At 38.1% G+C, this 13,159-nt stretch overlaps 1 protein-coding gene across 6 annotated transcripts in view; it reads right to left on the bottom strand.

The window, feature by feature from the left end:
• Window positions 1-186: 186 nt before the first annotated feature.
• Window positions 187-13,159, bottom strand: part of ablim1a (actin binding LIM protein 1a) — a 29,484-nt gene continuing 16,511 nt past the window's right edge. For 2 of the 6 annotated variants that reach the window (XM_027165748.2, XM_027165750.2), the window contains exons 6-23: window positions 12,523-12,616; window positions 11,441-11,528; window positions 11,108-11,166; window positions 8,740-8,817; window positions 8,119-8,274; window positions 7,752-7,796; window positions 7,280-7,315; window positions 7,060-7,189; window positions 6,538-6,621; window positions 6,076-6,123; window positions 4,197-4,285; window positions 3,591-3,702; window positions 3,098-3,159; window positions 2,924-2,984; window positions 2,814-2,821; window positions 2,365-2,439; window positions 1,884-1,964; window positions 187-1,383 (exon numbers count right to left, since the gene is read on the bottom strand). In XM_027165748.2, coding sequence (XP_027021549.2) covers window positions 1,270-1,383; window positions 1,884-1,964; window positions 2,365-2,439; window positions 2,814-2,821; window positions 2,924-2,984; window positions 3,098-3,159; window positions 3,591-3,702; window positions 4,197-4,285; window positions 6,076-6,123; window positions 6,538-6,621; window positions 7,060-7,189; window positions 7,280-7,315; window positions 7,752-7,796; window positions 8,119-8,274; window positions 8,740-8,817; window positions 11,108-11,166; window positions 11,441-11,528; window positions 12,523-12,616 — 1,420 coding nt within the window. In that variant the 3' untranslated portion in view covers window positions 187-1,269. Of the gene's footprint in view, window positions 1,384-1,883; window positions 1,965-2,216; window positions 2,440-2,813; window positions 2,822-2,923; window positions 2,985-3,097; window positions 3,160-3,590; window positions 3,703-4,196; window positions 4,286-6,075; window positions 6,124-6,537; window positions 6,622-7,059; window positions 7,190-7,279; window positions 7,316-7,751; window positions 7,797-8,118; window positions 8,275-8,739; window positions 8,818-11,107; window positions 11,167-11,440; window positions 11,529-12,522; window positions 12,617-13,159 lie in introns of those variants that run through there. The other 4 variants (XM_027165751.2, XM_027165749.2, XM_027165752.2 and 1 more) reach the window with 4 other exon arrangements.

Here is a 13,159-nt window from a genome sequence, read left to right on the forward strand (position 1 = left end):
TTGGCCCACTGATTGGTTGAAGGTTGTGAGTTTGAATCTCAGGTCCAACAATCTGCTCATCCTTTCCCCCTGAGCAAAGCCCTTAACCTTCAATTGTTCAGTTATATAAATTGAGATAAAATGTAAATTGCTCTGGATAAGGGCACCTGCCAAACGCCATAAATGTAACAGTCAGAAACAAAGACGTAATGTGCCATCTGATTTGCTGCATTTTATTAACCAGAAGCTTTTTACATCAATAAAATATTCACGAAGAGTTCACATTTTGTCGCTTGTCAAATCCTGGTGTTTTGCAAGCAGTCAGATTAACATGGAAATTAGTTTCGACCGACAAACAGAGCTGAAAGAACTTGAGTATGGTTTTGAATGTGAAAAGAGAGAGAGAGAGAGAGAGAGAGAGAGAGAGAGAGAGTCAGAGGAAGAAGCCATGCCATTCCTTGACCTACCACCCAAACAAAGCTACAACAAAAAAAATTGCTCTGACATCGGTGTCTGAAACTATAATTTACATGAGCAATAAACATTTGGTCCTTTTAAGCCTTCAGTGGAAAGGATCCTGAGAAAAACCCAGTGCTGTTTTTGCTCTCTTAGGCATGGCCATACCTTTGGTGTTGCTGTCTATCACAGTTTATCAACCGTTTCACTTCGTCATTCATACATAGAATAAATGGCAGTGCGGTTTTCCGTTCGGAATATGAATAATGAACCAGATCCAGCTTGTTTTTAGGATGTGTACAGTGCGGGTTTGACTAAAGTTCAGTAATTAAATGACAAAAATATAGATAAACAAGAAATATTTGAGTGGCAGACTTTAAAGGAGTAAATGTGGAAAATATGGAGAACTTTACTAGTGCTTATAACATCTTACATAAAGACGTACCAACATACAAGCATACGTGAAAGTTCACTGCGACTACATTCAATTACCTGTGAAATCATTGCGACAATGTCTTAAGTTTCTATGCGAGCGGAAGTTACCTAAGGAAAAGTAAGCAGAAAAGAAAATGTCTGTTAAGGAGGAAAACAAGCACAAGGGACATAAATACATAAAGGTCTGAACATTCAGTGCTTATGTGCTAATGTCACTTTTTTGTTTAAAATGATGGTACCATAGTACTATGTTGTGCTAACCAATAAACATAAAACAGTCAAATCACTCCAAGTCCCTTCCTATATGCACATACAATGGCCGTGATAGAAAGAAAGAGAGATTACAAGCAAATATATGGCTACATTACAGAAGTGTACTGTATTGTGTCTTTTTTATGGTTAAAAGAGTCTGGCTTTCTTCTTCATGTCGTTGCGCTTCCATAGAGGTAACTTATTGAACTCCTGAATGTCCATCCCAAATATCTCAAAGAACATTTCTGGAGCCAGGTGCCGCTGGAAAGAGCATAAAAGAGAAACAGAAATCCTTTCAGAAATTTAGTCAGGTTAGGTACAGTAGCGTTAGTTAGCTAGTGTTAGCAGTGAAGATTATGGACATTTAAGAATTTAGCATACTGCTTCTGTCAGAAATCTTGTCAGGTTAGTTAAGGACAGTAGAGAGCTTTCCTAAAATGCCAGACATGGGCCAGCTTGTCTTTAGAGTTTATCTTGAATACTGCCAAGTCAACGCCTTACAACCTCCTGTCACTTTACGAGGAACAGGAAGAAGCCTGGATAGTAACCAACAACCTCAGGAACAGGAGCTAAGAGCCTTTCCTACTTCCTAGTTAAGCTCTCTTTCCTGAGCTTCACAAACTGCTGTTATACAAGGAAAATAATCAAAACAAGAGTGATGGAGCCCAAAGTGAAGCATAGTTTGTGTTATAAAAGCACTAAATATCTTTGCAGTCAATTGAAGCTTCCGTAAATACTTTAAAGGACTGGAGAACCATTACCTCCAGTCGGGTTCTGTCCACATCTCTGGGCAGCATGGCTCGGCCACGGCTGGTGACCACGAGCATTTCGTAAGGATATACCTTCATAAGAGATAGCCTGAAGTTATGTGTCAGAAGGGCAACCATTTCTTGGTGCTAAAGTGTGAATTTTAGTCTAATAAGCCAATAAAAGAGGATTCTGCAAAACAACATGGTTATGATAGATGTATATGTCAATATATACAGTCATTACGATCATCCCCTTCTTGCTCATTTCTGATCAGGAGTCATGAGAGCATGAGAATAGAACACAGAAATGAAATTTTTGTGCATCACAATTCTTGAGGTCACCAATACTGGAAAAGTTGATTGTTTTATTAATAGGGATCATACAGTTGATATGATGTGTGGTAATAGAGTCTGGAACTTTTTGTTTGAAGCAGTACAATCAAAGAGTGCATGAAGGAAAGGGCGGTAACCAATGAACAGGGTTGATACTTGCTTTTGGTTCCAGCATATTAGGCATCGAAACCCCCCTGTCCATTCTGCTGACAGGACGATGGCCATCCTGCAAGGGCTACAGATACACAAATGGACTGACTGTCAAAAACACAACAAATCTAACATTCATGTGAGTCAATAAAAATAGTTTTTATTTGGAGAAATCTGGGAAGAACAGTTTAACTAATAATAATTATAATAATCCTAAAGCTAAAAGAGTGAAGCCGAACACAGATTCTAAGTGTATGTATATTAACTATAGTCATATTGATGACACAGATGTTGTGAGAGAACATCCGTCAGAGCATGTTATATTTAGCTTGGAATTACAATATGCATGTTCTATAGCAACTGCTGCATTCATGAAACATAGCCAAACAATTAGAACTGAAATATGAAAGAATGACATGATATAAGGCCTGAAGTAAAATCTGATGCCGTAACACTTACCTGAAATTCTGCAAAAAAGGAAAGCAAAAACATCAATTCAGTATTCAGCTAAAATGAATTAACTCTAAACTAATAGGATGTCAGTATTCACGGGCAGTTTGTGAACGAACCTCGTCCTCCTGGAGAGACGTCTCCGTAACTGTTGTACTGAGTAAAGTCAGTTGACTGAGGCTGACGAAATGATGCAAAGCAACTAATTTAGTCACATGAAGTCGTATAAGCAGATATAAACTGGCAGCAATATAAAAAAAATGAAAAAATATCATATACTGTATGTTGCTTACCCTATGCAACCCACTTCGCCCGTAGCCAGGAAGTGAGCCCGTTTTGGCAGGAGAATTTGGATCTGCAATTTCAAGAAAACAGTAAATCAATATCCAAAAAACAAGACATACTTAAAAAGCTGGGCTAAAATCTAATCTACCACAAAAAAGAATATTTTTAATAAATAATGTAATCACACATACTTTTGTTGAGCATTTTTTACTCCTCCCTTTTTGAGCAAGGGTCATGAGCCAAGGCTAACTGACAAATGTTAGCTAACATAACAATAACTCCAATCACACAAACCAGCTGAATGCTAGCAGAATTATCTAGCTAGAATTTCAGTGATTAGGAAGATAAGGTGTTGCTAGGTACTCTTTGTATTTATTGCGGCATTTTGTATTGAGACAGCTAGTTTAATCATATGATACTGTCATGCTAGCTAACAACAGCTTTATTATTTTTGTTTAGCTAGCTAAATGCTAATTGAATGCTACAACAATGAGTACACACCTGTGTTGCCGTTTGTTGGTCTTTGTGCAGACTGACTTCGCGTGTGACGTTCTTGAAACAGCTGCTTTTCCTTCTCTTCCTTCAGGATGAGCTTTCCAAGACCAGACTGCATCTGTTCTCACACACAGTCAAACAGAACCTGTACAGAACTAATGCTATTGCAATATAGTAAATAGCAAGTTCCATACTTCGGAAATATTTGGAGACATACAAGTATTTTTTCCATGCTGGGAAAGAAAAAAAAAAGAAGAAAATATCTGCTGTATACTACTCCCCTTTTTGGGGCAGATCGCTTCAAGCCAGAATAATTTCAGGTCAAGTTGGACTTGAATATTGGCTGAATCTCATCAGTTCTGGTTTTGATATTATTGTCATTCGGCCGCATCAAAATCTAGCTGCTGTTTGTACCTCAAAATGTACCACAAACACGAAGGCTATAAGTAAATATTCTAGAAAGACAATGGAAACGCAGTTGTCATTAGCAACAGATAATCATAGATCGCTGAATTGCGTCTCGTTGTCATTTTAGCTTTTTAATCAAGCAGCTTTGTTTATCCATTGGTGAAGTAATTATTGTCATTTTCTTATGTCCATGCTTTGGGTTACCCTGGTGAGATGTTCTTCCTGGAGTTGTCTACGTTTCTGAACTTCCTCCTCATCCTCCTCTCGGGATCTCCGTCTCCCCCCTTCAGAGCCTGGTTAAAAATAGACATGTTTAACCTTAACTCATAAAACTGTAAAAATGATTTGAATTTATTACATCTACATTCAAAAAGAATTAGCACCAGATGGAAATTCACATTTGAATTCCAAGTCCCTCCAAGAATAAACTAATAAACAAGGGCATGTTAATAATGTACAGTACTAACACACTGTACTCTTTACCTCACTAAATAAAATTAAAAATCTACAAGCACAAGGTTTTCTCACGCTTTAAAACAATGATGGATGAATATATGAATACATGGATAAATAAAGACAGCATAAGTGTGTAGAAAAAAATAAAGATGAAATAAAGACAAGCAGATTGATCATGTCAGGTGGATGGATTGCTGTTGCAACAACTTTAGAAAAACTTTTTCTTGTGGGGGAAAAAAAGCTGTTGCAACGACAAGAATAAACTCTTAGAAAAGAATAACTGGACTGAAGAAAGATAAGTCTATCAGATTTTTCTTTCTAAGAGTGTGGGAGTTTTTTTCTCATCCCTGTCCTTGCATAATTTCTGGCATTTATTCAAGTCACAGCCAATAAAATGTACAAGAGCAGAGATTAATGCGAGAGGTATGTGTTTACACATGCAACGATCAGTTTTCACCTGAACTTAATACCTTTTAATTAACTTGATTCTTTTTAAATGACTTTTGATGGCACTACAAGTTAAACAAACATTAATAATGAGATTAATAATAATGCTATCACACTACAGTGGCTTGCATAATATATACCCCTCTTAGAAAATCGAAGAATTGTGATTGCATTGGTTTGAAGCTCCTACATTAGTACTGGTTCTAACATGATGCTTGCTCCACCATGCTTCACTCGATGGCCTTCCCAATGCTGTGAGAATTTCAATAATTTTGAAAACTATGTTAATTTTCTCCTTGACATCAACATCATCGGATATCTAAATTATTAAGTCCATTTCAGTGGTGATGATCACCATTAATGATGGTGAATACAAACGCAAGACACGGTAGGTAACATATCCATTTACTCCATGGATTCTGGATTGAAAGATGATAAGAATGAACATAGTTTTGATCATGTTTCTTGGTCATTTAGGTGAAAATGATGTGATTGCATAGCTGGAAAAAGTTCATAAGAACCAAAAGTCAAGTAAAAAAACTTCATAAAGCTATCATAATATACGAGCGACTGCTTTTCCAGTGCATTCAACCAAAACAGAAGGAAACTAAAGGCAAAGCCATCACTCTTCATCCACTCCTTATTTAGACAGTTGAAAGTCTCAGTGGACTAATCCATTTAATCCACTAAAACGGGGTGGAGGTGGGGGTGGGAACAGGAAAACAGCATCAGCAAGCCAGGAGTGGTGTCCATAGCAAATAGGCGTGTAACGCTGACATACAGTACCTAGAGTACTACTGGTTGACTGACACACCCAGCACTCGGTCTCTATCTTAGGTACGTCTTCTGGACCGGGAGCAAGTGCCGATGGAAATTTGGCCGATTTGATGATGTCTTCTGCAGACCTGCTTTCGGCTGTAAAGGCAGCCAAATCTGGATTGTAGTAAAGCAGGGGGAACTAGGATATAAGAATGATGCTAGCCCATAGGTCACTGTATAATGAATAGCGGCAAATACGTATAGAGCAGTTAGAAGGGTTTGCTAGTTATCCCATTACCCACGACGCAGCATCATCCACCAAGAGTTTAACTGGAACACTATCTCATGAACACAAGAATCCTGAACCCTGCAATCTCTTTTATCTTGCATTAGCTGAGAAGAGAAACTGTTCTGTCCCTACCATACTTTTTGTAGATGGGTGGCTTCCTGTACATGTTGACACTCTGATCTGGAAGAGAAAGACAAAAAATGTTTTCTAAGCACTTAAAAAAATACCCTAAAATAATAATTAAAAAAAAAAAAGAAAGAAAAAGTCTAACACTAAAAGTTAATGCTAGCAATAGATCTGCCATGCATCATCACAAGACATGGTAGAGAGTGTTATGAGATGATTGTCCCTGAAATTGGGAACCAGAAAATAAATAAATAAATAAATAAATAACTAAATAAACAAACAAACAAACAAACAAACAAACAAACAAATAAATAAATCACGCAACTCTTAAGATTTTCACGTAATTATTCAACATGGATCGTGTGAACACACCACGAGGTACTGCTCGAGGACGAGACACGGAGAGTGAAGCATATATACGATGTGACTACACACAGGACAAGAGGTGCTGCATAGCATCCTCGGTACCTGGCAGATGAAAATGTTTCGGGGTCAGAGGGAGTGGGGGTGTGCTGGCCCCAGGGGAGCTCCGCCCACTGGATGGCTCGGGGCCTTGAATCAAAAAGGTCATATGTCAACGAGTATAGGGCTGAAGAGACTTTTTTTTAGTCCTTAACAATCAAAACAATGCGAACGCCTGCTCGAAGTCTGTATCAAGTCCAGAAGAGAATAACTGGGGTGCGGAATGAAATAACAGCATATAATAGAATTTAAACTTGAATTAAATGTTATCGGCAGTTCAATCTTCACGTACATAATTTAAGATAAGATAAACGATTTATTATTTACAATAGTTATTCTCATTTTACTTTAGAATGAGTTAAAAGTGAGATTATAAGCGAGACATTCACATGTTATAAAGCTTCTTCGTAACGAGGATTCAAATAATAAAGAAAATTCTTGCCATTTTAATAGTTCTTTATATCTCTAAAATCTCTCATTTCCCATAATACATCTGTCCACGTGAAGGCAGAAGCTTATTCTTCTTACCAGGTCGGTGAAAGTGCTGTGGGGATCGAGAAAGGGTCGGTGTGTAACAGTGGCGGTTATAGATGGGCGAGCCGATAGAGCCCTGACTCGTCGAGCGCTGCAAGATGTGACCCTTCATGTCATAAAAACTCTAAACACACACACACACACAATTCATGTTGAATCACACACTCTTGAAACTACTGGGAATTATGTTTGATACTCATACATAGGTACGTACATCTGCAGACGGGATCGGCGACATAGTTCTTGGTGTCTGAAAGAATGAATTAAAAAAAAGTGAATAGAATAAAATTAAAATAAATAAAACTTAAGTGTGTCTTTTTTTCTTCCCTAAACTATACATTTAACACATTATTGCAGTGTTGGCAAATCAATGAGACTTTTTAGATGGCTGTATGACATTATTTAAAAAAATAAAAATAGAAACAGGGCAACGTGACATAGCTGAAACGAGTAATGAATTAGCAATAGTGCATTGAAGATGGAGATTAAAGCATAAGGTGATAAGAAAAACCTTCTTGTGCATCATGAATGTGACAACTGCTACACAAAGGCACACACACACACACCCACACACACATGCATATGAATGAATATCATGGTGCTACAATGAAAGCCACAGTGAGGTATAGACGGTGTGATGGGGTGAAGAACACATGTCTAGGTCTTCTAGCTGGAGCACGACTTACTCGGTCATCTGGCATGGGAGAGCGCTCACGCCTCAAGCTCTGAAGCTGTTAACAAAGTGTAGGACCCAAAAGTCTGAGTCCACTACCAAGAACTGCTTTTATTTCATAAGTTATGAAAAATTAATGAGTTAGAATCCGATATTCGAGAAAAGAAAAAGAAAAATCAAGTGAAGTGCAAACAAAAAGAGCAACTGATTTGCCTCAGTAAATCATGTAATAATAATCGATGACGGTAAATGAAATAAGAGCAGTTCTTGTTATTGGACTCAGACTTTTGCACCCTACTGTTAAATTAAAGGGATATTGGTTTATATTATAGTTTTTATATAGTGCAGTAAACACTCTTAAAATGTTGAGGGAGATTTACCTCTCCAACACTCTCTCTCTCCTCCATCTCGTCGAGGGAAGTGGTGTAAAGCGGCTCGTAGTTGATCAGGTCAGGACGTTCGATGTCATAAATGGCTTTGACTCTGGGAATGGCAGCGAGATTCCGATAATCGAGAATCTCATTGTCTACTTTTGCCTGTAGGGAAAACATGGGGGAAAAAACACGTACAAGCACAGACAAGAATTGATCATAAAAGGTCGAAGAGAAAGCTGTTTATGTTTAGCTACAAAACAAGATCCGGTAAGGAAAAAAAGAAATACTAACTACAAGATCTATGAGTTCATATGATCGAGAGGAAGGTGGAAAACAGGCGAGGGATAAAATAATCAAGGTAATTATCATCACAATCATCAATAGTTTATTTTCTCATTTGCCTCATCGGTTTGGAGACTCAATAGATCAATAGATAAAGAACACATTGTACTTTTTATCCGTTTACAGTTACAAGTAAAGTTTTATCGAACGTCCACGAAACAAGTTATCACTCACATCATAGCAGCTGTAAACATTCGCTCTGTCACTAACCTCTATTCACGTGTGTGTGTGTGTGTGTGTGTGTGTGTGTGTGTGTGTGTGTGTGTGTGTGTGGGCAGCACTTACATATATGGTGTGACCCGGTGAGCTAGGTATGCTTGAACCAGGTCTGGAACACACACTCTCGGATGACGAGCGTGTCGGCTGTGGAGCGAACACAAGTTTAGAACCAGGAACTAACACGCTCACTGCCGAGGCCTGTCCACCGATCGTTAACATACAATAAACAACATGATGTACTGCAACCATCTGAGTGTTAAACAGAAAGAATTTGTATGATATTAATTGTTAATCGGTCAATAAATCTAACTGGGATTCAGCTACTTAATGATGAAAGGCAAGCACGGTCATCTCCACCGGGGGGCGCTAAAACGTTAGTTTAAACGTTATTACGATTAAAAGCAGTAAAATGATAGAAAATAAACGTCATTTTTAAGATTTTTCAAGAAACGAGTAATCACCCGACATGAGAATGCAGAAAAAAATAACACAGCAGGATGGTCAGGTGGGAGAAATAATGAAGGAAGAGAGGAACGTAGGATTATGACAGGCTAATCCTTCAAGTAAATACGTTTTAAGCGACCAAACCTGATCCAGCAATACGACGGATGATGACTATGGACTGGATCTGGAGATGGAAAAGTATATGTACTGTATATACCACAGGGTTCAGAGGTCTCACAGGTATGAGGTCTGAGTCTAAAACCAAAACTGCTTTCTATTTCAAACTGATCAGGTATAAAGCAAGCAGTTTGTCCTGCTGGTGGAAACTTTAAACGTTCTTCATCAGAGGTTTTCCCCTTAAACGGCTAAAGTACGGCACCTTCGAAAGATCGGATTATTAACCCAACAAAGAAGCTTTTTAGGTTCCTCAGTGGTTCTTTAAATATATCAGAACTCTTTGGCTATTAAAGCGTTCTTCTCAAACCTTTCCGAAACATTTGGTTCATTAGTTCATTTCAGAAGCTTTATACGTTCCTCAAGAGCGACAAGAAACAAAGAACACGTATTCCTTCGTAGTTTAAACATTGTATCAGGGGTGAAGTGAATCTTTACTAGAACTTCTTTTACATTTGAATTTCACTTTACTAGAATTTCAATTTTCTTGCTCTTACTTTAGCAACCCAGGGTTAGCATAGGGTTAGCAATTACACAGAATGTAGTTAATTAGCATCCATGCTAATTCCATAAGAACATCAAGAACATCATAATGTTTACAGTTGATTTAATGAATCTTATATTTTCGAGTTATAATTTGGTGTAACTATTGGGTGAACTTATTTTTCTTCGTCCCATGATGCAGCATCTTAAGCTAGGTGGGTTAGACAGAATACAAAAATGTGTATTTTCCATCACATTTCATAACAAAATCATATTTATAGAGTATTTTAACGATGATTATTCAGTGGAACGAAAAACTGAATGCACTTCTCAAACTGAGAAAGTTTACCTATACTTTTGTTCTATGTCTGTCGATGTAATTTGGCACGCCAATGGTGCAATCACCGTCTTAAAAACAAACAAACAAACAAACAAATAAATAAATAAATAAGGATCGCTAGTGGACTTCGACTTTTGAACCTTGCTGTATATATATTGACAGAGCGGGTGCGTCTGGATGTGGCTGAATTTTTGTGTCCATCAGCATGTGAATTTGGTAGAGTAATAGCTTTAAAGCTGCAGTTTGTAATATTTCAAAGATGTCCTATCTTAACCATATAATGCCTAACGAAGTGTGATTCAGAATATGGACATGAGGTGAAGTTCCATTCATTCTGTTCAGATTTTTTTTTTTCTGGCCCATAAAGGCCCTCCTCCCCTTGCTAAATGTACTTAAGCTGGTACATTAGGTCACTGAGGGAGTTGGGAATGGGCTTGGATATGGAAGGTCGTTATTTTTCTTAAAATTTCTAACACTAGTAGTACTGGGAGTGTTGTAAAAATTACAAACTGCTTCTTTAAGCACAAACTATACATTACATGGCCACTAAAATGGCTCGTGAGATTCAGAAATGTATATATTTTAATTAGATCCTCAAAAAAAATGTTATGTGAGATCTTTTCAGCCAATGGTAAGGAGAATCACGCAAAGCTAATCAAAGCATCGATGACTGGGTAACATCTCAATGACACAATGCCAGTGGATCTTTGTGTGAGCATTCGAACTAGCGATGGCGCTCTGAGTCAGGGGAGCAAGGCAGGCATCCGTGTGGCGCAGCCGAAAGCAAATACAGTACCTGCCTTTCGGATTTGGCGAGGAGAGCTAGCGACGCGGGCAACAGCTGTGAAGGAAGGGAAAGTGGACGTTGGACAAGACATCTGGTGTCAGAAGAATCTAAATACGGAACCTTCACACCCTGACATACAAAACATGAATACAGGAGGACAGGGGGGGAGCGTCGAGGAACGGATAAAGACATGAGAAGATTCTCACCCTTTGTCTGTCATCTGTTCTTGTAGAGTCCTTGCAGCCCGGATGCCAAACAGTCGATCCTAAAGAAAAGAAAAATATAAAAACAACACACACACACACACACACACACACACACACACACACACACACACACACACACACACACACACACACAGAGAGAGAGAGAGAGAGAGAGAGAGAGAGAGAGAGAATAAAGACTCATTAAAGACTTAAGGTACACAATAGGCAAAATCTCAGCCAAACCGGATACTCAAGAACCCGTTTGGTTAAAAAAGGCTGAGAAAAAAGCAACAGTTCAGTGTTTTCAAGTTCATGTGAAAGTTTCAGTCTGACCTTGCAGGTACATCTTCTCTCCTTCAGTGAACATCTGATTGCATCTGCTACAGCGAGCGCAGCTAGGATGGTAGTGTCTGTCACCTGCCTAGAGACACACACAAACAACACAAGATTTTGATTTGATCTTGACCAAAATAATAAAAATTAGAAAAAAACAGCTATAAAAAGATCCAAGGCAAACAAACAAAACAACAACCCACGATTAAAGGAAAGAAACAAAAGTGTGCTTTTTTTCTTGGAGCTTTTAATATTATTGATATTCCTTTAAATCCACAGAAAGGTCAATCAAACCCGCTACATCTTTACCACATTATATAGAAGGTTCTGGACCCATTACTGAATCATTTCCACACACAAGAAATGCTGCCATCTTTTAATAACACAGGATCTCACATTATAACATTTCTTTGAATTCGTAGCATGAACTTATGAATGTAAAATATCACATTTTTCTCACATCCATATCCAGTCTGGAAGAATATAGAGATGTTTTCCGGACATGGTCATGTTTCCGTACTCACCTGCCTGAAGGGCACCGTGTATTGTACTCTGCTGCCTCTTAAAGCAAAGTGCACTTTACAAATGCATTCATGCCTCTCAGAAACACAAGACCCAGAAGTATTCGCTTTCAAGAAGCTCTTAGATGAGAAAATGCCTCAGGTGGAAGAACTCTGTCTCTTAATAACGTTAACGCGACTAATTAACTACTCCTATAATTACAGCTAAAAGTTCTACAAGACGTCGAGTGCGTGTTCCTGATGCTACACGCACTCGTAATCATAAACACACCCTTCTTTTGCTTTTAGCACAATCGCTGGTTTACCCACCCAACTGCACACACACACACACACCACCGCGTCTAAAGTCAGTCCTGTTGCACAACTGTGCCCCAGTTCAACTTGGGTTTCAACTCCAGTACAAGACTGTACTATTCTACATGTAGCACTAGTCAAAGTACTCAGAGGTGGAGCCATCGAATACTCTTAACCAACCAGAGAGAAACTGTTTGCAAGGATTTGTTTTCTCTGTTCAATAATAAATGAAGGAAGGAAGGAACGTGGACGAGGGAATCGTTCTACCTCCAGCACTTTGCCAGTGATGAACTGATTGCAGGCTTCGCAGCGCACTCCGAAATGGAGCTGATAATCTTTCTCACAGTATGGGGAGCCATCTCTGGAAACCAAACATAAGGAATAACAACAGAATGAAAAAAACAACGCAGGATTTAGTTGGAAACAATCAGCATTTTGTTACTGTATTTCTAGCATCCTGACTAATCATGAGATTTTTCTATACTGCAACTCAAATCATAATAGAATTATGTTGTTTTTATAATGTGGTATAAACTATAATGTCACTTCACGACAATAATACATGAATAATCATGCCTGAATAAATAATTACTGAAATATAAAGTCTAACCTTGGCTACAACGTGAGTCTTAGGAATACATGCGAATTGAATTGAAGTGAACTGAATTAAATTGAATTGACCAAAGATACCTCTGTATAAAACATTGCAATTGTTTAGAAAATTCTCAATAGAATGCTGTACAAAAAATTTTCAATCTACCAGCAATTAATGAATCACAGGCTAATTTAAGTCATTCTATATTTTATAATTATATCTATCTATTTATCCTTTGAATGGTGGACATAGCTTATCGTCTTTTTCGTTGAAAGCTGAATATGAATCCAGCTCTCAGTGTTTTGACGT

This window comes from Tachysurus fulvidraco, chromosome 4 (assembly GCF_022655615.1).
Source record: "Tachysurus fulvidraco isolate hzauxx_2018 chromosome 4, HZAU_PFXX_2.0, whole genome shotgun sequence".
Lineage (NCBI taxonomy): Eukaryota > Metazoa > Chordata > Actinopteri > Siluriformes > Bagridae > Tachysurus > Tachysurus fulvidraco.